The sequence below is a fragment of the Notechis scutatus genome, chromosome 1 (genome assembly GCF_049901735.1).
Source record: "Notechis scutatus isolate UNSWTSFEM ecotype Mainland chromosome 1, rNotScu1.2, whole genome shotgun sequence".
Lineage (NCBI taxonomy): Eukaryota > Metazoa > Chordata > Lepidosauria > Squamata > Elapidae > Notechis > Notechis scutatus.
The window spans coordinates 128,063,357-128,088,134 of NC_142009.1; the positions used below are offsets into that span (position 1 = coordinate 128,063,357).

The 24,778-nt window shown below is 39.0% G+C and overlaps 1 protein-coding gene across 2 annotated transcripts in view; it reads right to left on the reverse strand.

Annotated features, from left to right (window-relative positions):
- Positions 1–24,505, reverse strand: part of LRRC1 (leucine rich repeat containing 1) — a 126,079-nt gene extending 101,574 nt beyond the window's left edge. For both annotated transcript variants that reach the window (XM_087945697.1, XM_026665249.2), the window contains exon 1: positions 20,471–24,505. In XM_087945697.1, the coding sequence (XP_087801823.1) occupies positions 20,471–20,629 (159 nt within the window). In that variant the 5' untranslated portion in view covers positions 20,630–24,505. The remainder of the gene's footprint in view (positions 1–20,470) is intronic.
- Positions 24,506–24,778: the final 273 nt, after the last annotated feature.

A 24,778-nucleotide genomic window follows, 5' to 3' on the forward strand; every position in this document is an offset into this window, starting at 1 on the left:
TTCAATCATTCCTGGATATCTACTGGGAGCCAGTGACGTTTCCAGAGCATCAGTGTTATATTAACACAATAGGAAATGACATAAATTAACCTGGTGCTGCATTTTGGACCAAGGCTCCCCAATCCAGAAATAGGCAGAAATAGAGCACAAGACAAACCTTTGCAACTGCCACAGCCGCCACCTGCTCTTCAAGTAGGTTCAGGAGGACCCTAAAATTGCATGTCAACTCTCACCCAAATGCAGGAAAAAATTAAAGCAGTTTGACATTTTCGCCATTCTAAAACTATCTACTGCAGTACTAGACAGGGAATGCACTTGTTTCAATAATTATGAAATTTTTCCATATCCTTTTCAGGGAGCTATTATTTTGGGTTACAAAAGTAAAAGTACAGGTCATCCTCGACTTACAACAGTTCACGTAGTGACCGTCTGAAGTTACAACGGCACTGAAAAAATGCAGAAAATGCTTTTTCATGACCCAGATCCCATATATTTCCTGTAGAAACAAACTACTGGGGTCCTTGGTGCTCTCAGTTGTTTTCTTGCAGACATTTCATTACCCAACTAGGGTAATCATCAGTGGGGCTTTCACTCTTAGGACCCTGAAGTTCAACCCTGAGCTACAAATTTTCTATGGTCCAAACTACTGGGCATCTCATCCTGATGCTTTTGGAAGTGGTACTATAAATTGGCTATTTCCAAAATTACTCCAGCATATCAATTTTCTGGAATTTATTTTTTAAAAAAAACCATTATGGGATAGAAAGAACTCTCTCAAATAAGCTTTAACATTCACAAAATTTGATGCAAATAGTAGTCTTATTGTGGAGATTCTTTTACACACACACAGAAAAACAAATAAAATGTGTATTTTTTTATTTGTTAATCAAATTTATACGACTGCCATCTCACAGGTGACCCTGAGCAGCATTCAACAAATCTATATCTATATGACTTTGATCTTATTAAATATTTGGAAATTCTCTTAGGAATATTTGCCTCCTCACTTACAAAGCCCATGCACAGTTCTATCAAGAAGTAGATATACTTGTCCAAACCCAAAGAATTCCCTGTTTCTTCCGAAGAATTGGTTCTTCTCCAAGGGTTCTGTAGTGTTACATTAGAATATTTTGTCTGTTCCAGAATAGCATTTTACTCAGCATTTTACTCAACTTCAGCATGCTACGAACGATCCATTTCAGGCTTCTTCACAGCTTTATGGAGCATGTAGTCAATTTTTCGAGCAATCAGTTGGGACATGTAAAATGTAATTTGTTCGATCATCCAAATAGATTTTGAGATGTAAACTACTGTTAAAAAGGGATATGAGCCACTTAGCGAAATACATATGAGCATTTTACTGGTAGATTATGTGATCACAATAACTGTATTTTTGAAGCAGAAATGATGATGCTATGTATTGTATCAGATATGAACACAAAAGAGGTATTTCTCCTATGTGAGAGAATGTAGCATATTTTAAATGCCGGTTGTATCTGCAGCTTTTATAAAAGACATTGTTGTAAATAAACTAATTGGGAATCTTGATCAAAATAATTAGACTTTTAATTAAAAATTGATTAAATTAAGTGATCACTGCAAAACACTGCAGCCCTGCTATCAATATCTTAGGACCTGAATTAAACCTCCTTAGCTATATAGTTTATACACAAAACTAAAACTCAGTGGGTAGAATCTAGTATGATCTAAAATCTGCACCAGAAGGTCTGTCAATTTTACAGAATAATTTATCGGCATATAGAGTGCAGAAAAGAAACAGAGCAATCAGTTACCTAACAGAAGCTGTTCTTACAGGCTGAGAAATACTGAGTATTTCTATATATTTCTATACAGGAAGTCCTCAACTTATAACCAGTCATTTAGCAACTTTTCAAAGTTACAATGGCCCTGAAAAAAGGTGATTTATGACTAGTCCCTGCACTTATGACAATTGCAGGGTCTCCGTGGTCACAAAATTATGGAACTTGACAACCATCGGGCATTTACTACAGTCACACAACAGTCACACATGGTCGTGTGACTGCCATTTGTGACCTTCCCAGCCGGATTCTGATAAGCAAAATTAATGGGAGAAGTTGGATTTGCTTAACAACCGCAACAAAAAAGGTTGTAAAAGCAGACACGGTTCATTTGATGACTCATTTAACAACTGCATTATTTACTGATGGAAGTTAGTCCCAACTGTTATCCTAAATCAAGCACTATCTGTAAGCCATTGTTAACGAAATAGCAGTGGGCTGGATTAAGATAGGCTGAACCATAATCATGGCTTGCAACCATAATATCATAGGACGGTTTATATAAAATACTATTCATTTACTGCAAATGTTATTGGAATTTACTTCCCACTGTGTCTACACAGTATAGATAAATAAAAATTGCAGACCAAGATTTTACAGTAATTTCCTTTCTCATGTGATATGGTGTCTTATGTACTTAAGAAACAAATGTTAAAACCACAAAAACAACCTTTTTTAAAGCCAGGACTGGTTTCTCAACCTGTATTAAAAACTAAATAGGATACTATCTTCTAATTAGACTGTTTGTAGAGATCTATAGCGAGCAAACGATTGCCAAATAAATATTAACAGAGAACTGAATAGAACAAGGACTTTGGGGAAAAAATCAGTAACTTGGGAACTTAATAAGGTAAGAAGGGTAAATGTGGAGCTAGTCCATATTAAAAAGGGAAATATACATATTTTCATCATATGTATGTACTAAATGCACCAGCTTCCTTTGTGAGGCATAACCAAATCTCAGATTTAACCCACCTTAGATTATTTCTGTTCAATGAGCTGGTGATTTCTAACCCAACAGCTTGATGTAGAAAATAGAAAAGTTCAAACACCTTGTATTGTTAGGGATGGTTTTTGAAAAAAAAAATTATGTCAATCAAAAATAAAAATAGCCCTTTATTCTTCCTTCATTTAAATGGGAGCCAACTAGCAAGGTGAATCCAAGCACAAAGCTGAAGAAAATGACTGATTTTGCTTCTTAGGAGCCAGCCAACTCTTTATAGAACTAAACATAATATTACAGCAGAGTTTTTCTATCCACATCCAAGCATCCAATAGAGCAATGCTTCTATATACACACACAGAGAGAGTTCACAAAGTCAAATCAACTTATCCTTTAGCACACATAGTAACAAAAAGATTGTTTTATCAACTTTTTCCACTCAAACAAAGAACACTAAGGTGGGGTAAAGATTTTCACCCAGTCATTACTGCAACATTCCAAGATAATCAGTGCAAAGACTTTTTAAAAAAAAACTTAGACTGATATAAGCTTATGGGAAAACTTTCAATGTAGTGTTTCTTTAGGGAACAATAAAAGGGAAAAATCCCTTCTTTCTTCACGTTTTCCATTAAGCTGAATACCAGTTTGGTGTGGTGGTTAAAACACCAGCCTAGAAACTGGGAGAGTGTGAGTTCAAGTCCCATTTTAGGCATGAAAGTTGGTTGGGTAACTTTGGGCCGGTCATGCTCTCTCAGCACATCCCACCTCACAGGGTTGTTGTTGTTGTTGTGGGGAAAATAGGAGGAAGGAGGAATATTAGGTATGTTCCTATTAAAAGTAATAAAGGCAGGATGAACAAAAAGTATTTTAAAATCTAAATATGGTTTATTTGGCAATGATTTAGGTATGAAACAGCTCACAGTCACAGCTAAACCATGACTTAGAAATATGAAACCAATTCTTAGGTTTAAACATACCAAAGTGGGCTATTCCAGAACCACTCAATATATTTCTTCTATTATTTTCATATTGCTCCTCGCTACAACTCTTATACTATAGTAAAGGTGACTGGACTCACTCTTTACAGCAAGTAAATCTTGTTTGTTTAGCTTTGATTTAGCATCCTATCTAATTGTGATTTATTTAATGAATCATTTCCTAGCCTGAAGCATAAATCAGATCTATATGAAACCACTTCATAAAACTGTCCCCTTATAACAACAGAAGTTCTGAAAATATTTAACATTGACATGAAACAAATACTGCCTACATAATTTGAAGATACTGTAAGAACTTCTACATCAAGGGATCTTGCATAATATCTATATAATCTTATACAGTATCTTGTAATAGCTGCCATACATGGCAATTTAAAGGCATTCCTACATGTAGACTAGCCTTTGGATATGGGTGATTCACATTGGTCTCTTGGTTGTGTTTGATATCAACAATTATGGTATTCTTTTAAATGTATGGTGGTTGGTGGGAACAGCATAGTGTTGCAGTGATTCTCCTTTTTTTCTCCATGATTACTTTCCATCAATTTTCAGGAGGCCAGGGTGGTGGGGGTGGAGGTCAAATCCAAGTTCTCTGAGAGTCCCTCAAGACTTGACACTCTCACCTCTCCTATGTAATGTCTATATTAAATCACTGGGTAAGATCATCCAATTACACAGGTCATGTTGGTGATACACTGTTACATATCTCATCCCTGGGCTGAACAAGTAATGTATCTGTAATGTTATTTCAGTGCCTGAAGCCCATTGGGGGTTGGAAGGAGAGAAGTTCAATCCTAGTTGAAGACCAAGTACATGGTTTCATGGACCACCAATCCCAGAGATTTTTTAACCTTAGTACTTGAGGGGATATCACTTCCCTGGATTGAACTGGTGTGCAATTTGGGTTTTTTTCTGGACTCATTCAAGGAGCTAGTGGAAAATGTGTGGGTCTAAGTCTACATGGAGGGAAGTAAACAGCGGGGTGCCACAAGGTTCCGTCTTAGGCCCAGTACTCTTCAATATCTTCATTAACCACATAGATGAGGGAATAGAAGGGGAACTTACCAAATTTGCAGATGATACTAAGCTGGCAGGAATAGCTAACACCCAAGAAGATAGGCTCAAGATCCAGATGGATCTTGACAGACTAGAACACTGGGCCATATCTAATAAAATGAAATTCAATATAGAGAAAAGCGAAGTCCTACACTTAGGCAAGAAAAACCAAATGTACACATATAGACTGGGTGAAACCAGGCTCAATAGCAGTAACTGTGAGAGGGATCTTGGAGTCTTAGTGGACAACCAGCTAAATATGAGCCAGCAGTGTGCAGTAGCCGCCAAAAAAGCTAATGCAATCCTAAATTGCATTAACAGAGGGATACAGTCAAGATCAAGGGAAGTACTAATACCACTCTATAAAGCCTTAGTAAGAGTACTGCATCCAGTTTTGGTCACCACATTATAAAAAAAGATGTTGAGGCTCTAGAAAAAGTACAGAGAAGAGCAACCAGGATGATTAGGGGACTGGAGGCTAAAACATACAATGAACGGTTGCAGGAACTGGGCTTGGCTAGTCTAGTAAAGAGAAGGACCAGGGAAGACATGATAACAGTCTTCCAATATTTGAGAGGCTGCCACAGGGAGGAAGGGGTCAAGCTATTTTCTAAAGCGCCTGTAGGCCAGACAAGGAATAATGGATGGAAACTGAACAAGGAGAGATTTAACCTGGAAATAAGGAGAAACTTTCTGACAGTGAGAACAATCAACCAATGGAACAACTTGCCCTCGGAAGTTGTGGGAGTACCATCACTTGAGACTTTCAAGAAGAGATTGGACTGCCATCTGTCAGAAATGGTGTAGGGTCTCCCGCTTGGGCGGGGGGTTGGACTAGATGACCTACAAGGTCCCTCCCAACTCTGATTATCTGTATCTGTATGTGCCTATTCATGTTGCGTGGCATTCACACCCTTTCATGGATCAAGATGCCCTACTTATAGACAGTGATGTCTTGGTTACCTCCTGTATGGGCTACCATAATGTGCTCTATATGATTGCCCTTAAAGACCAGTCAGAAGGTATAGCTGTTCTAGAATGCAGCCACAGGAGCAGTGATGGGCATACCTCAGTGCACCCATTTAGCCTTTGTGCTACAGAAGCTGCACTCTTGGCTTATGGATGCAAATTTAAGTGCTGTTCATCGTGTATAAAGCCATATGTGACATAGGATCTGGATATTGTCTATCTCCAATTATGTCTTCCCAAAAAAGTTTGTCCTGCCTTAGATCCCAACTTAAAGAGTGTCCTCTGGTGAGACCCAGAAAGTTATACTTTCTAGCTATTGCACATACCTTTTGGAACATTTGCTCTAAGATCCACATAGCCCTGACCTTGCCAACTTTTAAAAGAACCCTGACTGGCTCTTTCATCAGACAATGTGCCAGGGCATTATAGAAACCCATTACTAAATCTATGTGGATTGTTCTTAATGATTGTGGTTCTCTACCCCCACAATGGCACAGATGTGTCTACATTGTATTATTGTATATATTGTTGTTGTAATCCTTGTAAGCAGCCCAGAGTCTTGCACAAGTGGGTAGCTGGAGAAACTGAAATAATAAGAGTAAAAAAACTGAAAGTGCAGACTAGGATTATAAAAACAAAGCAAATTATCCCAGGTTAAGCCATACACTAATACAAATATACTTCACAAGTGAACAATAATAATAATAATAACATAGAAAGAGTTGAGTTTGTTCTTTAATATCACTAGACAACCTGTCCACCATGGGTTTACTATTTCAGAGTTATTTCCTTACCTAACAAAAAAACCAAATGACCATAGGTGGACAAAAAAGCAGTGGGAGCAGAAGCAATTTTCAATGTCTTGCCAGCTTCCCCACTGTTTTCTTGTGGGGAAGCTGGCATGAAGCTTCAGAAACCTTCTTCTTTCCCTCCCTCCCTCCCTTCATGTGTGGGGTGCATAGGAGGGGGAGTACAAATTGGGGGAGTGTGCAGGGGGAGATATGGACCAGGAAAGGTAAGCTGAGTTCCTTTCTCCCTATTCCATCTTCTCTTCCCTTCCTTTCTCAACAGGTAGGCAAGTGGCTGCTGGTGGGTGAGGATCAGAGTGAGGAACTGCAATATTGCAAAATTGCTATACGTCATTCAAATTGAGTATCCTGCGACTGCAATGGCCGCCATTAACACTGAAGCAGCCACAACTCCCCCAAATTTCCTTTTCTCAGTCATGAACACAATCTGAAAGTTAGGCCATTTGAGGTTCCGTGGTCCAAAAATTGTTGTCCTAAGGTGCACCATTTTTCCCAGTTGAAAGTCATAATTTGGCAATACATAAATTCTGAATACTTAAGTACTTTTAATGAAATCTGAGTAGCCACTCTATTTAGTAGCAATCATTCCATATCTTTAACAGCAGCATGAACTAGAAATGTTGAAGTTTGATATGGGTATAGGGTAACCTGAGATAACAATTCATATGCAGCCTTTGGATTCATGTTCTGTGAGTTTCAGAAAACCTCAGACTATGACTTGTTAAAAATGGCAGGGGGATACATTTCTGCCATTTTGTAAAGGAAAAAAAAATGCAAGATGTAGTGTAAGCCATAAAATGGGCAATTTCACATTTAAAACAAAGTGGGGGAGCTCTAACTCAAACTATTCTTAGAAAATAAAAATGTGATGTGGGTGATTACAGCCCAGTAATTTTTGGAAATGTGCCCATCTACCTTCAAAAGGAGAATATAACTTTGAGTGGCAGAAAACACCTGCAAAAGCACCTTAGCAATTTGTTTTTTGACAAATCACTATTGGTTGATTGACCATGTCCATCACAAGACAGATTTGTGAGGCTTATCCCCTCCCCCAATAGTACACATTTTGTACTTGTGCTTAGATGCCTAAATAAGTTTCCTGCCTCTGTATACAAATCCCTGTAGCTAAAATGTCTTACTATTACAACTACCTCTGTTGCAGTAGGCTTTAGTTGGTGAACCTCAGGACTTAAGTTTTAAGAACAATAGATCTTCCAAGATGGAACTCACCTCATTCTTGACATTAAAAGAGCACCAATAAAGCATTCACAATATTGAGGTGTATCCCATCTGTCTTCAGACAGATCTTCTGTTAAGGTTAGCAAAGTACAAAGTGGAAAGGAAGAATGGAATAAACAGCACCTAACAGAATGAACCCAGCTAATGCCAGCCTCAGTTCTGTTGTCATCAAATTAGTTTCTGCAGCTATGCCCACAAAAGCTTTTCAGCATTGTGACCTAAAACTCCCCCAAGAGGCCAATTTTGAATTATTCTTCACAGCTACTGCAAAGTAGAAAAAGAAAGAAGTCAGCAAAAATAAGGTGCTTATGTTGCAGACACTTCAAAATAACAGCAAGGTATTCTTTTCATGCAATGAATAATGTATTACAACAACATTTTTTTATTATTTTCCTCTGGACAGGGATTTATTTCCTCTCCATTTTATGTAGAATGAACAGCAAGAACAGGAAAGATTAAAGAACATCTGCTGTGAAAATCTCACCAGATCACAGCAGAGAAAAGCTTTCACTTCCAGCTGCTGCAGTGAAAACCTATAACCAGACCTTACTGGATGTCACTGTATCTCTGGCTAATTTAACTGCAAACAGGGGAACACAGTTCTTTGACAATGGCGGGAAATGTGTTAAACAAGACATGCTCCACATGACCAGATTTACACAGATAAAATATCTATCTTGTATTAGAAACAGTTGCCACTGGGTTTGGGGCACGATAAGCCAGTGTGTATTGCAGCCCAGTGGATTCATTTAACCTCTATATCTGGATTTATTGCCCAATTCTAAATTCCTCAGAATATATATTTACTGTCTTTTCTGAGGAACTTTACTATCCAGAGAAAGCAGATTAGTGTTGGACCTCATGAAAAACTATTTCACTCGAACCCAAAGCAACTAAAAAACCTTGAGTAAAAAAATGGCAGTGTTCCTTGATTCCCTGCAGATGTTAGCCATACATGTTGGAGATTAAGGAAATAGTAATCCAATACATTAGGATGGTACCATGTTCATAATGTTGCAATCCAGCCTGCTACCCTTCCAGGTTTTTTAATGTTTTTCTACTGGCAAATAACGAGCATAGTCAAAAAAGCACCAGCAGTACAACTTCTAGGATAGAAAATATTGAACAATGTCCTTGGAAATGAAAGTATATCTTTTAAATAATGTAACTCACATTCAGAAAGTGCGCTGTTTGTTTGTTTTTAAAAAAAACTGAAAGGTTTTGTTTTTTTAACTTTATTTGTAACAGATAAATATAGAGATATTGAATGAAAATGCGGTTTCCTAATCATGGTATTTTGTAGGAAGACATGTTTCAAATTATGTCTTCAATAATAAGCCACCAAAACATGCATTAAAATGTAGGATTAAGCAGATGTTTTGCCTTAAGTAGCAAGCAATCATAAAAAAATGGGCAATAATGAGTAGTATTTGTCATTAAGCAATTACAGTTAAGCAATGAGAGGCAGTAAAATGTGACAGTTACTGTTGCTATTTTAAAGCCAATTCAATCAACCTCTTCTAAGATTAAACTTGCACAGAATATGAGATCCAAATTACTGCCAAAAAGGGGAAAACAAGAAACCAGGATTCTTTTTCTCCCTGCCGTTGTTGATACAAATTTGATTTGAATGTGGTAAACCTGTGCCCCAAGAATAGATGAACCAGGGCATGGTTTGCCTGTTTTATAAATTAGCATGTTATATGCATCTATATCATGATTCATGGCTTAGTGTGTTATGAATGTAACCAACAAAGTTTTTTTAATAAATTATTTTAGTTTAACATACGACTTGTTATACAAAAATAAACTAGACTCACAGAGATCACACAAGAAAATACTGGAATGTGCTGAAATGAGTAGATTGACATTTGAAATCAGAGAACAAGATGATAAACAATTTTATAAAATCTGGGATCTATTCTATCAATGGTTAGAAAATAAAACATGGTAATGAAATATGTAGATTCTTAGAAAATAATAAATATATAAAGATGTATTCTTTTCTTATTACATCTACAAAATGATTGTAGGATAGATTTGAGATGATAATATGAACTGTCACAAAACAATTTAAGTAAAATAAGTTTGTCGGCCAAGCGGCAGGGATTTGCGATACTGCGCGATCCCTGCCGCACTAGCTGCTTTTTGGTGCTCCAACCCGACGGGTCTGGAGCTAAGGCTGCCCTGTAGGGTGGCTGAAGACAAGGGGATCCGGAGGAGGTTTGGGGTGCTGCAGACCCCTTGCCAGCCGGGCAGAACCCCCTTTCCCAAGACGGTGCAGCGGCGGTCCGCAATGGCCGCCACTAAGAAGCTGGCAGCCGGGTAAGAATGCGCAGGAGGAAGTGGAGAAAGCTTTTGAAAAGAGAAAGTTTTTCTTGGTTCCCGGGACTCTAAGATATATTTAACAAAATTCCTGGAAATTATGGCTTTCTGAATGATACCTTCTAGAAGAGAAAATAAGCAGCAACTTGGTGGTGCTGAAAGGAAAATTTACTCTCCTTCTCTATGGATTTAATAAGTGGATATTAAGAAACCTATTTTTTTAGGTAAAAGCTGGCTTTAAGTGATAAGTGAGAAGGGAGAGGACTAAAAAATATTTGTATGCTAAGACTTTGTTGGAGGAGATGCCTTAAGGATTTGAAGACTGAAATATATTGTAATAAGACTTTAAGAAACAGATTTGGACTTTCTTTTTTCTGATTGATACTACCCCAGAAAGAGAAAGTGAGAACTTTGCCTTGGCTTGGACTGATTGATAACTTTGGGACTGTTTTATTTTTTTAAATATCTTGGTTGCTGTAAGAAGAAAGAAAGGGAAAAGAAAAGATTTATAATGGCTTTTCTGTTGAGGAACTGAGAAAAGAATATGAGCAAACAAAAAAAATGGTAAAGATGGTTTGAAAGAAGCCTTCCTTTTCTTAGAAATGGCGTTTGCTAACTATCAACAAACATTACAACAGATGAAGACAGCAGAAGAAGAAGAAGGAGAGGAAGAAGCCATCTTTAATGAATTTCAGAATTTAACCAAGAAAAAAGGAAGAGGGAAAGGAAGAGAAATAAAGGACTTAAGATTTAAAAAAACATTTAAGAAGGGGAAAAATAAGGTGCAAAATCAATATAATGATAGTAAACAAAAGGGAAAAGGAATACAACAGAGAAGGGAAGCCAGTAAGGCAGAGGCTAGAAGAAGGTGGGGTAGAAAGGCTTGGTGGGGGAAGAAAGGAAGGGAAATGGTGGAGAAAAGCCACAAAGTTTTGAAACTAGATGGGAAAAAAGGAATCTTTTTTAGGGATAAAGGGTGAAATATAAATTTTTTTAAAAAAGATTTTGCAAGGTACATAAGATGATATTGTAGCATTGTATTAGAAATAGAAAACTAAAATGGTTTAAGAGTTGATAAGAGATTAAAATGTTGAAATGTTTAGTAATGATTGATTTTAAATTTAATAATATTAAAGGGAAGGTTTAGAATATTGAGTTTTAATTAAAAAGTTTAATAAGATTATGGTATTGATATTATTATAAAATTCTTATTATAGCATTTGTTTTTGGAAAAGACAATGGGAATGTTATAAGACTCAACATTTAGATTTACTGTTTAACTATGTATTTAATTATTTTGGATTCATTATTTAGATAGAATGTACCAAGCAGAATCGGATTGGGTACTGGGTGTTATTTTAAATGTTAATTTGATTAATTTAGAGGGGAGATAGAAAGGCATCATACTCTGATTAGTGATTTCAGGAGAAATTCTTTTTTTTATTATAAGGAACGAGACAAAGGGACAATAAAGAATGGACAAAAGATACAAATGTAATGACTCAAATTAAGATGGATTAATTAAAATAGAATTAAGAAGAGTGAAATGTGTGGAGAAGTTAATATAGAAGATTTAGAATGGTAAATAAAATAAGTAATGACATGTAAGATGAGCATGAATATAATTGAAGTCCATGAAGAGAGAGATAGCTGGGGCCAAGTTACTTTCCTAAAAGATTTTTTTTTATGTTTTGTGTGTTGTGTGTTTATGTTTCTGGGAGAATTAATAAAACCTTGCAGAAATATAGAATGAGAATAATGGTAACCAAGTCAGAAAGAAATAGATGAAATAATAATAATGAAATTGAATAAGAGTAAAGAGAAGTAAAGAGAAACTGGATAAGAGGTTTTTGTATGCTTAGGAAAATGGTTTAAAACAGAATTATAGTGTATAAAATAAGGTTTTATATGACTTGTTAAATTTATAATGGAAAAAGGTTTAAGTATGTAATGGTTAATGATGATTTGTTTGTTTCTGAAAAAATTAATAAAACTTGTTTTAAAAAAATATGATTATTTTGTAAAACATGAATGAATAAAAGTATAGTCAAATGATTAACAATGATATTAATGTATTTAATACTTGATTGAAAATATGAGAATATATACAATGTAATTGTAATTGAAGACTACGAAATGGAAGCACAAAACAATTTGTAAACCAACCGGCACACTGTATGTATATATATGGAAGATGGCTTGATGTTTTTATGTTTTGTTTGTCTATGTTCGTCTTAAAAACCAATAAAAAGAAAAAAGAAAAGAAAAGAAAAATGCTGTTCAACTTATACAACCTGCCTATAGATTTATGTTACTATATTATAACTTCTAGTTATGCACCTTAACTCATTATCTTAGTATTCCAAAGACTTTTGATGTTATAACAATTTATTGGGGGGGGGGGAAATGCACAGGATAGCTAAGTAGTTCAGTACTGTTTCTGAAAGCAGCTTATTGATATCTTCCTATTGACTGTAATATCTGAGAGGCTGTCAACAAAGAAGAGGGGGGGCAACCTATTCTCCAAAGCACCTGAGGGCGAGACGAGAAATAATGGATGGAAACTTATCAAAGAGAGACCCCCACCTAAAATTAAGGAGAAATTTCCTGAGAGTGAGAACTATGAAATCAATAGAATGACTTGTGGGAACTCCAATGTTGGAGGTTTTTAAGAAGAGCCATTTATGCAGAATGCTATAGGTTCTCCTACTTGGGCAGGGGGTTGCACTAGAAGACCTGTAAGGTCCCTTCCAACTCTATTATTCTATAGTTTGAGAACTAGGGTAGTAGTAACTACTCTTAAGACACTAGCTTCACAGTGAAAAGCTATCATAAAAAATGAAAATTAATAACAGGACAGCAAAATCCAAAGGTTAATTAAATTTCTGAAGACCTCGATTTCTATCTGGCTTAATGTCAGAAGTACATTCATACTGTTATGGTTAGATAAACTACGTATTACACATTTTTTCTCCTTTAAATGACATGTTTCAGGAAAGCCTAAAAAGATACAATCTGTTACAAATGATGCATAGTTAATCCATAATTGCTTTGCCACTGCAGTGTAAACTCAGTTTTAAACAATGTAGCTATATCAAATACCTACACCTAGTTCAAAAATAACAGAATATGGTGGAAAATTATTGTTAAATGGAATTTATTTTAGGGTGCTGCAATTGAGAAACAGATCTATATTAAAATTCAAACATTGAAACAAAACATTTAAGACTTAAGTTTGTTAATCTTACAGAAGTTCCTATGAAAGTTTACTATTTTATCATCACAAAATTTATTCAGATATAATGTGAGTCAGAGGCATTCAAAACTCTAGATTAAAATGGAAAAATATTTGTTGTGCACTTATTTCCACATGATCACCTGTGGGGTGATTTAGTATGTGCTTTCCACAGTGACAGTAGCACATTATTTTATTACGATAGTAGCAAATTACCTCATGTTTATGATGGGAGCAAAGCTGGACATGCTAACATCCTGTAAGATGAACAGAAGCCAAAAGGTGATTAATCATCTGTGAAAACATGAAATAACTGGCCAAATTTCCTTTATCACATGACCCTGTTTCCTGGACCTAGAAGTACAGCATCTCACAAAATAATTTGGCAGTATTCTGATTCACACATCACTGATTTTCAGAAAAAAACATAATAGGCCAGATTGATACCACCTAAGCCAATCTATGCCTCAAGTTGGGTTGTGTTGTGTTCCCATAATTATAATACTCTAGTTTCACATAAGTATGGCGTTACTCATCATTCATAGTACAGTATCTGTTACATATTTTAGTGGCTTGAAGTCTTGCCATGACTTAAACCTGCTGTTCCAGAGAATCTAGATATTTCAAAAGAGACTGCTGAAACAACAAGGCAGTCACTCCATTAATAAAACCTGCTCGGCAAAAGTGCACTCTACCTTCATTAATTAGAAAATATAAAGTTGAAGAAATTGTTAAATAACAAGCATAAGAGCCAATCTGAAGATAGTGTTTAATATTTTAAGTCACTGACCTGGTTTGCATTTCACACTAAGCTATGGTATAATCGTGTTTTAACAATCCACAGTTAGTTAGATTCATTAAAATGAAAATGAAACTAGATTATAGCTATAATCAGTTGTATAACTAAAACCCAAGAAGGACAGCCAAACAGATTCAGTTCATACTCAATATAAGAAAGGGTTGGGAAAACTGGCTTTTTAAATCAAGGGTGTTAAACTCGTGGCCCATAGGCCAGATGCATCACATGTTGGCCACGCCTACCCATTTTAACAAAGGGGGGAAGTCATATGTCATGTGACACCACAAGTTTGACACCCATGTTCTAAATTATCCTGAATTATATATAATCCTTAGGAACTCAGCTAATGGCTAATGAAGAGGATTGCTAGAAGGAAGGCTTCAAAAGCTTCTTCTTTTACATATTTGCAAAACAGTTGACAGGTATTGCACTGTTTCTAACTTCAATACTGTAAAGCTCAATTCAAGGGAGATCCCTTGATTCTATGGGTTTTTACTGTACTTCATTAGAAAATACAAAATTAATGGATTTTGGATGTAACATCAAATTTGCTCTTGGGAACTTGTTATGATGGGACATCAAACAGAACTATTACTATATTTGTACTAATTTGTTAACAAGGAAAGAATGAATGGGTTCATGATACATAAATAAAGAAGTGAATTATTATTCATTAACTTTATTTGCTGCCTCTCTCACTGTAGGCCTACTCTAGGCAGCTTTCAACATGAAAATGTGGAAATGAACAGAAGCATAAACATAAGAATAGCAAAGTAATGGAACAATAGAATAAGTAATGAAAAAGAAAACCATGAGAATATAGTGGTATGAGAATAAAAGATGGATAGGTAGAGAGTAGAGAGCAAGGGAGAGGGGTGAGGAGGTGGTGTCAGCTATCAATCCAGCAGCCACCTCTGCTGTGGTATTCCCCCACTGGATCCTCAATTGGTTCCTTCTGCCAGGCCAATTGGTAGACAGGTCTTCAAGCTCTTACAGAAGGATAGAGATTTTAAGGCAGATCTCACCTTGAAGGGGAGGACATTACAAAGGGTGGGAATTAACACAGAGAGCTCTAATGAATAATGGGTGCATTAATGATAACTGTTAAGCCTGGATTCCCCAACGGGTGTTAAGGAAAACAAACTAAACAGAACATGCAGCGAAGTCAGATAGGAAGACAGGTAAATGTGTGAGATAAGTTTTCTAGTTAACACGCAGTAAAAATACAGATACGCTTGTGCTATCAAAAAATATAGTTTATTCCATTTAAGAATTATAGCATAGTCAAAATAACGGTCCATTAGTCATATATCAATTTCAGTCAAGTCTTGTCGGGGATACTCTCTATTTGCAAAGTCCGTGTTGAATAGCCAATGTCAGTTCACTTACAATAAATCAGTCCAATCTTTATTTTCTCTCCGTTGAGAAATATCAATACTCCTTGTTCTCTCCCCTTTCCAGAAAGAACGCAGTCATCAATCCATCAAGTAATTAGGGATCAGTAAGCCAGAGAGAGAGAGAGCTGCATTTGCCTCGCTTCTTATATAGTGCTTTTACAACCACACCCTTAATTACATTCTTGCTGTTAAAGTTACACACACTTTAACTAACAAACCATGATACCATATTTATTATTTTTACCCAAACCAGTTCGGGTAAACAATGTTATCCCTAACAATAACCACCTGCTCTATGCTAGTTTTCAGCTTACACACTGAAGAGGACATAAAAATATCATACCAGGAACTGAAGATCAAGAACGTAATTTCAAAAAAAATTACTATCTCCAACAGATGCTTAATTAACTGAACAAATCATTGTTTTACTCCACTAGAACAGAGAAAACTGTTGGCAGAGGAGACAAAACGCAAACTGTGACAAACCAAAATGAAGCTGTAACAGCAACAGTTATCACAGTATGCAAATTCCCTGTGCCAGCACTTAGAATGTTTTATGAATACTTCTTAAATGGAATTACACTGGTTGGGTTTTTTTTTCATATTTTCCAAATGGATAATGTGTTTGGATTAAGAGTTGGAATGTGAGTTAGATTCAATTATCTCCACCGCTCTGGAATCACTTTCAATTTTTGACAAATTATCATAAACTTCTGCAAGACGGGAATAACAGTGAACTGGGCAAGGTGACTTTTGATAAAAGAAATAAAAATAAGGAATGTATCACATTCCTAAGGTCAATCAAGCTATTTATTAAAATTGCATTTTATGGTAACTATAATGAAGAAGAGCTACCATGCTATGATACCCTTCTCTAAGCATCCATAAAGGGCGAGAATGATTTGTCTTTGCTTTCTGCCTGTTTACCATTCAGTTCCCAAGTTCACCCCCAACTTCATTTCTATGAAGGATGGAGTATTTAAAAAAAAAAAGCAATCTAGGCTTCACATTAAAGTCTGCTTTATTTATTTGTGTTAAATTGTCAGCTTAGGTGATACCTACTGTGTAGATTTCTACATATATCAGTTTCCACCTGTTTCACATGGCTTTATTATTAGGATTTCAGAAATGGTGGAATATTTAAATAGATTTTTTGAGAGAGCTTTCAAAATACACTCATCTCTACACAAAATATCACTGTGTCACTTAATATACTTTTTTCTTGCTTCATGAACATATTAATAGAATCTACATCAGAGTTAGCACAAACACACATTTCCAGGCATGGAGTCTTATCCTAATTTGCTATCCAACTGCAAAACAGAATTACATGTTAACTTAGACATTTTACCAGAGTTGAATTTCCCTGATGATATTTTGCTGTTGTAGCTGAAACTCTGTTGTAAACAGGCAATGCTGTATAAATCACACCAATATTTTAGAATATTGAAAATTAAAGTGCAATGTTTGCAAATCCCCCTCCGCTATTGCAAGAAAAAAAACTTGAGTAAAAATTTGGTAACCATATATTTTAACTGCTAGTTGTCCTCCTGCAGAAATAGATCCACAGGATAAACCACCACAAATCACTAAAACCCTGCCAAAGTGCTGTAAAAATAGCAAGGGAAAAAACCCTCAACATCCAACATATTATTTTTGATTTGTCAGTTTTGTTTCTGCTTTTATTCTAGTAAATATGCATCCAGATACCATCAATCTTTTGATAAAACTAGCGATGTCTAAGTATTTTTTTCTGATGTTTAAGTATTTTTTTTTCTAAGTACAATGGTAGCTAGATAAAGATGATAAGATTTTAGGAGTGCTGATTCAGCCTGTGTATCTGTAAATGACAATGTCTGGACAAAATTCCTAATTCCACACTAGCTAAAAGAACAAGTATAGCACTACAATGTAGGGTACCTGTTCTTTAAGTTACATTTAATTTTTGCAGATATTCAAAAATGGTACTACATCAAAATGTTGCTGCCTGGACATTGACCAGACAAACATCATTATTTCCCTCTTCATTTGATTCATCTGCTTAGTAGTCAGGCAACATTTGAGCTAATATGGTCTGCTTCATAACTGCCTTAACATAATATAATACTGGTTTTTGTTTTTGTTTTCAAAATTAAGTTACTGAAATTACTCTAGCATTGCCTTACAAAAACTATCTGCCTTATCCATAGTTTGGCATAGGCCACAAAACTAAATACGATAAATTAAATCTTGTATTAGAAGGAATAATTTTAAAAATACAACACAAAATTGGAAAGACTCACAAAAGTTAAGCTGCAATTTTATTTTCAGACCCCTTATCTAATTAACAGCTCACTTCGACACTTAAGATGAAAATAAATTTATATCATATGCCACTTTTTCCTATAGATGGTAATGGATCTGGATATTCTGCTTTTACAGATTATCCTTTGGGAAACTGATTTAATGTCATTCTACTAGATAATTGAAAGCAATGTTTTTCTCTTTTAATTACATTTAAGATTTGCATTCAATGGGTAGCTTAGAATCATGCTAAGTTCAAAACACATATACTATATTATTAGCATACAGGTGTGCCCAGGCCAACAAAATGACAGAAATACCTAACAGATATTCCAAGTTACCTCTTGAGTTCAGTATTAGCCTAAGGCAGTAATACAAATAAACAGGAAAGAAAGAACACAAATAAACATGAAAGAAAAAAAACACAAAGATAAGACAGCCTTCCCAAACCAATTCTTTCTCAGTACAGTATATAGAAGACATCTCCTCAATTTCTGGATTTTTTTTTCTTAAAGTCTAGGTTTCCATTATCCAAAATATCCTCACATTCCCAGAGGTCTGCTACCTTTTTTTACTTCATTCCCAATTTAATCTTTTCACTATTTTTTTTTCTAACACCAGCTCAAGTAATGTAAAGTTTTTAATTGCCTCAATAGCCATTTTTATTCAAATATTATTATCCACCTGTACTTCCCTTAATCTTGTCTATGATGCTGAACACTTGTACTTTTCCTTCACTATATCTGCTACAGATTTCACCCTTGCCATTAACTATGTTGGACTTTAATCCTACCATACCGACAACTTTTCCTTTTCTCATAGAAACCACACTGCAAACTGCTTAGCTGCCTAAGCAGCTAATCATTCTACCCTGCCACACCAGTTTGCCCAATTTGTGTCAGAGGTTTTAAAAACAGAAATGCAAGACAATATAGCTGTGCTGGCATTCACTTTCCAAATTTCTATAAAGAACATGGGAAGTAACTATAATAATGAAAGCCATTAGCTGTGGGAGGAAGCAGGATTGAGGTCATAAAGAATGTTTTGTGGGCACATCTAAAAACCAGCTTAAAAACTATGGAATAATTAGTAAAGCACCACCTCACTGTACATGCTACACTACTCACACATCCAAAGCAAGATTTGATACTCATCTCCCCACAAAATGCTGTTTGAGCTGCTATATGGAAAATACAAGCTATGGGATCTGTGCATTTTTAAAACGTGACATAACCCACCCACCCCAAGTCTCCTGGACTGAGTGCCCCACTCAAATCCAAATAAAGCACTAGAAAGGAATATAGTGTTTGCTATGTCCCATGCATAAAATAATAGTTTACACACCCATTTTTCTCTCCACACACATGCAAAGTATTCAAAGAAAAATATATAAAACTCACGACCCTAAGCATCCATGGCAGGATTACATTTGGCTGAAATCCTGACTTAGCAGTCGCTGGAACAGACAAACCCATAAACACCCCGATTCCCTTTGTCCAATCGGACACTGAATGGACACCACTGAATCCATTTGGTCTAGTGGTTCAGGCACCAGGGTAGAAAATGGGAGTTTGTGAGTTCAAGTGCTGCTTTAGCCATGAAGTCCAACTTTGGTGACTTTGGGCCAGTCATTCTCTCTCAGACCAACCCACCTCACAGAGCTGTTGTTGTGGGGCAACCAGGAGGAAGAAGATGTGTTGGATGTATTCCGCACCTTTGAGTTCTTGGTACCAAGGAAGGAAGAGAGGGAGAGATCTCAGTGGGAATCGTCCAAAACAGCCCCCTTCCCTTCACTCCGGGAAGAGAGGCCTCCGGAACAGCTCAGGTGTACCACACTCGAGGCCCGATCCCACGTACCACCCCACCCCCACCTTCCCTACAGGGGCTCCGATGCATCAGCTGTTTTGAGGCTGGCCAGGGCTCCGAAGCCTCGCCGTTTTCCCAAGGCAAGGCAGGCTGCCAAACTCAGGGAAAACTCAGGACTTGCAAGCCCCGAAGATTGGGGGACGTTGTCAGGAAGAGTGGCGCCAAAGCAAGACTTTTCCCTGCCGCTCACCCACACACCCCAAATCCTCCACACGCACGCACGGACTCGCTTCCTGCCAACTGGTCGAATAAACTGGGGAGGGGGGGGGGCTTTTGCTGTAGGGCTGATCGAAGTTTCCACGTCAGACAAGAGAGCGCGCGTCTCTGGGGGTTAGGGTAGAGCCCGAAGAGCGACTTAAGGCCACGTAAAGGCACGGGCTTCCCTAAACGCCCCAAGTAAAAAGGGGTGGTGGGAGTAAGCAGCCTGAGGGAGAGGCAGAGGCGGAAAACTACTCCAGGGTGGTCGGCTTCACCCTCTCATACTCCCCCCTCCCCTCACCCAGGAACAAAACTTCTCAAGCGGCCCCGTGGAAGCCTCGGTTGCCAGCTGGGAAAAGGGAGAAAGGCGGCTAAGCGGTGGCCACCGACGACCTCGCGAGGAAAGTCCGCCTTTCTCTTCCCCCACCCCACCCCACCCCGCGCGCTTTCTTCGCCTCCCCGGTCCTCGTTGCTTCCCACTCCCACCCACCCCCACCCCCACACACTCCCCAATCCTTCCCCTCCTTCCTCACCTTGGGCAATTCTCGCAGCTGGTTGGCGTCCAGCAGGAGTTCTTCTAAGCTGCGGCTGTAGCGGTAGATTTCCTCCGGCACGGCGGCCAGCGAGCAGTGGCGCTTATCGATCACCTCCACATGACGGTTGCACCGCCACAGCGGGATGCAATGAAACATAGCGGCGGCGAAGCGGCGGCGGCAGCGCAACAACGCCCGCCCGCTCGCCCGCCTCCCTCCGCCTGCCAGACACCCGCCGAAGCCGCGCAGGGCAGGGGAGGCGCGCGCCGCCGGCTCTTTTCGGCTCTGCTCCTCGTCTGAAGGGCGCGTTCCGCGTCTGCCCTGGGAGACCCACGGGGCCGAGGGGGTGGCTGGCCGAGCCCGCCCCTTAGCAACCTGGCCGACGCCGGGCTCTGAACCCGTCTCCCCACGGCCGCCCTTCCCTGGCGCCCTCTGCTCCGCCTCGTCCTCGCAATTCGTCCCCGAGAGGCAGAAGGAAGGCGGCTTCTGAAATCGATCCGAGGAGGACGGGCAGCTGAGGGAGGCACTTTCTCCCCCTTTCAGCGCCTTGTGCAGTCGCCGAAAGAGCCAAGCGGCAATTGCTCGGGGAGCAAAGAAGACAAGGGGCTGAAGAAATCTTCCTCCGATTGCTTCTTACCGGAAGCTTCTGGTTGCACCGGTGGCAGTGCGAACTCGCAAGTCCCGGGCTGGCTTCCGAAGGCGCTGGGCTGGCTGCTGGCTGGAGCCTGAGGCACCTTTGGGAAGGGTGGTTGGTGTTTTTTTTCCTCCCATTCCAGTGTCTGACCCGGAACAGCCGCTCTCCCTCCTCCTCCTCCTCCTGCGTACTCGCTCGCTCCCTTTCTCTTCTCAAGCTGACATCATCAGAGCCTGGGCCCGCCCCTTCTTTCCTCGCTCCGATGCTGGTATCTGACCCCAGGTCGGGTGACACCGGCGGCAGAGGAGGGCGCCTTCTTGCCAGTCTTCGCGGCTGGGAACTTCGGGTGAAATCGGCCCGGGAGCGGCCGAGGAGCGATGCTTTCCTAAACTTTCGCCTTTGTTAGAAACGCGGCCGTCGGCACGCCGTCTCCCCCGCGCGCTACTTTTGCAAATCACCCAAGTTTTCGGAAAGCGAGGTTTTTTGTGCGAAGGTGCCGCGCGCGGTCTTTGGCATCTTTAGCTCGGAAGGGAGAAGTTTTGGGGCGTGAGATGAAGGTCCACTCTTCAAAGGATCAAGAGGACCCGTTTCGTTTCTCTAGAGTTCTGTGGTCGAAGGTTACACGGGAAGAGAGTGCGTGGGATAGAGAAGAAAAATGTTGCCAAATGGCCATTTAAAAAAAAAAAATGAACTTGAACAAATGGCGAGTCCTCCGTAAACTTCGTCGTTTTTGTTTTAAGTGAGAAGAGTTAAGAGTGGTGTTCTGCACACAGCTGGAATGTGAAATGCTTTTGGCTTCAATTACTTTGTTAAACTGTCGGATTTTTCTGCCTGCCTTGTCCGGTGGGTTATGGTGATGGTCCTCTATTTACCACCACAATTGAGACTGATATTTCTGTTGCTAAACCAGACAGTTGTTCAGTGAATTTTGCCCCGTTTTACAACCTTTCTTGTCACTGTTGTTAAGTGAATTGCTGCAGTTAAGTTAGCAACATGGTTGTAAAGCAGTGGTGGTACTCAGCCAGTTTGCACCGGGACTGGTTCGGGCGAACGGTAGCAAGGATTTGGCGTGGGTCGCCGAACTGGTAGTAAGTTCTGGCTGGCCATGCCCCCAACCCGGTTGCCTGGTCGCCGCTGGCTCATTTGCCCCGGCCGCCCAATTCTCACCCCGCCCGTCTGACGTTCGCCTTTTAAGGTATTTCTTTTTTCCCTCTTGACAATCAGCTGTTCATATATCAGCTGTGCTGGGATTCCCCTTGCTGAGGCCCAGGAAGGCAAAAAATGGAGGGTGGGGCGCAGCCTATGCTCCGTTTTTTTTCTTCCAGAGCCCCAGGGGAGCCTTCAAGGAGCAAAAACGCCAGAGGCTCCTCTGACACCAGGAAGGCCTCAAAACGGAGCTGGGGGGGGGGTGCTGTGTGCCCCTCCTATGCTCCATTTTTTTTTTCTTCCTGTGCCCCAGGGCAGCCACCTGGAAGCAAAAACAGCCCCCAGGAGGCTTGCCTGAGGCCCAGAAGGCTCAAAAAATGGGTGGGAGGTGGCTGCAAAAAAAAAAAAAAAAACAAGCCATGCCCACCCAGTCACGTGGCCATGCCCACCTAGCCTCGCCCACCAAGCCACACCCACAGAACCGGTAGTAACAAAAATTGAATCCCACCACTGTCGTAAAGTGAATCTGGCTTTCCCATTCATTTTATTTGTCAGAAGTCACAAAAGATGATCACATGACCCTAAGACACTGCATACATATGAGTCATTTGCCAAGGATTTGAATTCTGATCATGTGACCATGGAGGTGCTGCAATGGTCATAAGTGTGAAAAACAACCATAAAATACTTTTCAGTGTCGTGACTTCAAATGGTCACTAAGCAAACTGTTGTAAATCAAAAACTACCTGTACTACAATCCTGCAAGGCAAATTAGGATTAGAAATGATATGACACCAGGAATCCAGAAATTATATCCAATATTGGTCACTAAAAATGTCTACGTAGTAATCACTAGAAATACAATATAATATTTCTGGGTTGATGGTAAATTCCTTTCCTTTCCATTGAACAAGTGTAGCCTCTATCCAAAGTCAAGGAGAATAGATAATTGTGATGGTGTTGCTTTTGTAAAACTCTGAAATTGTTTGTCTCCTTTTTGGAGTTAAACACTCTTCCCAACTTTTTAGCAAATTAACCATACACATATACTCACATATACTCTTCTGTAAAATACAGCCTTCTGGATTACCAATTAAACTAATAATGCCCATATCCATATATGGAAAACAACAAAGATTTCCAGTTTTGCAGTTGGAACAAAAAAAATTGACTCTGGATTTCCATAGCCTTAATAAAACATCTGAATGGATTTGTAAGAAGGATTTGTTTGCAAATGTAATTAGAAGACCTAGAAGGTTCCAGTCCTTATCATTCTCTTAAATCCATTCTTTTCCCAATACAATTCACACACTCGTCTTAAGATATTTTGTAGCCAATATCCTTTGTGGCTGATACAGTGGTCGACATAGCTGCTACCTGAATGCATTGATCAGCTTTCGCAGAAAAACAGAAGCCCTAGTCCATCTCAACAGTGCTGTGTGGTCTATGAGCCATTGGTTTTGAAACTCATGCCAAAAGATTACACAAGGGGTCTTTAAGTTCAAATGTCATGGATAGGATTAGTGTTCAGGTTTTGTCATTCTCCCACATTAACAGCTGCTCCCATCTGACTCATGCAGGACGTCAGCCCTATTGTACCATCAGAATCTGTTATTTAGGGTACATTCCACAGTGTTTGTACCCCTAATGCTGTGTGTTTGTCTATTGCGATAATGTGGAATGTCCAAGCCCTCAAATAAATAACAGCAGTGCCAATTCTGAGAGGAAAGAGAGAAAGCTATCAGTTCAGTTGGAGTTCAGGTTCATTTAAGGCAAGGGTGGACAACCTGCAAATCTAAAGACGGACAGCCTAAACTCTTGGAAATTGCTGGTGTTTTTTCCTGCCGTTTCGAAGCAAAAAATATGTAAGATAGTGTTGCTTTCTCACCATTTCTAGGCATGAGTTAACATTAGGAGTTTCTGTGGTGCGGTGGTTAGAGTGCAGTACTGCAAGCTACTTCTGCAGCCAGCTGCCTACAATTTGGCAGTTCAAATCCCACCAGGCTCGAGGTTGACTCAGCCTTCCATCCTTCCGAGGTGGGTAAAATGAAGACCCAGATTGTTGGGGGCAATATGCTGACTCTGTAAACCGCTTAGAGAGGGCTATAAAGCACTATCAAGTGGTATATAAGTCTAAGTGCTATAGCTATTATATAAATAATGTAGGGTTAACATCATTTTAAAAGCAAAAAGTTGTCAAAACTGACTATATGATAGTCAGAAGTAAAATAAATAAATAAAAATAGCCATTTCCACCTTGCTTTACCACTAAGCCAATTATTATTCCCAGTTTATTCTCCCCTGACCCCGAGAAGTATGACTCTGAATGCTAGTGGTCAATAGGGAGGGGGGGGTCATCTAATATGACTTGTAATGGCACAACATGAACTCTGCCACACACATACTTAAGTGCAACATTGTGGCACAAGGAAAGTGCAAAGAGGTAGAACTTGCATCATGACATCAAAGCACAGATTTCATCTTTATTGCATCATTGTGCTTAGAAATGGATGCCTATGGCACTGAGC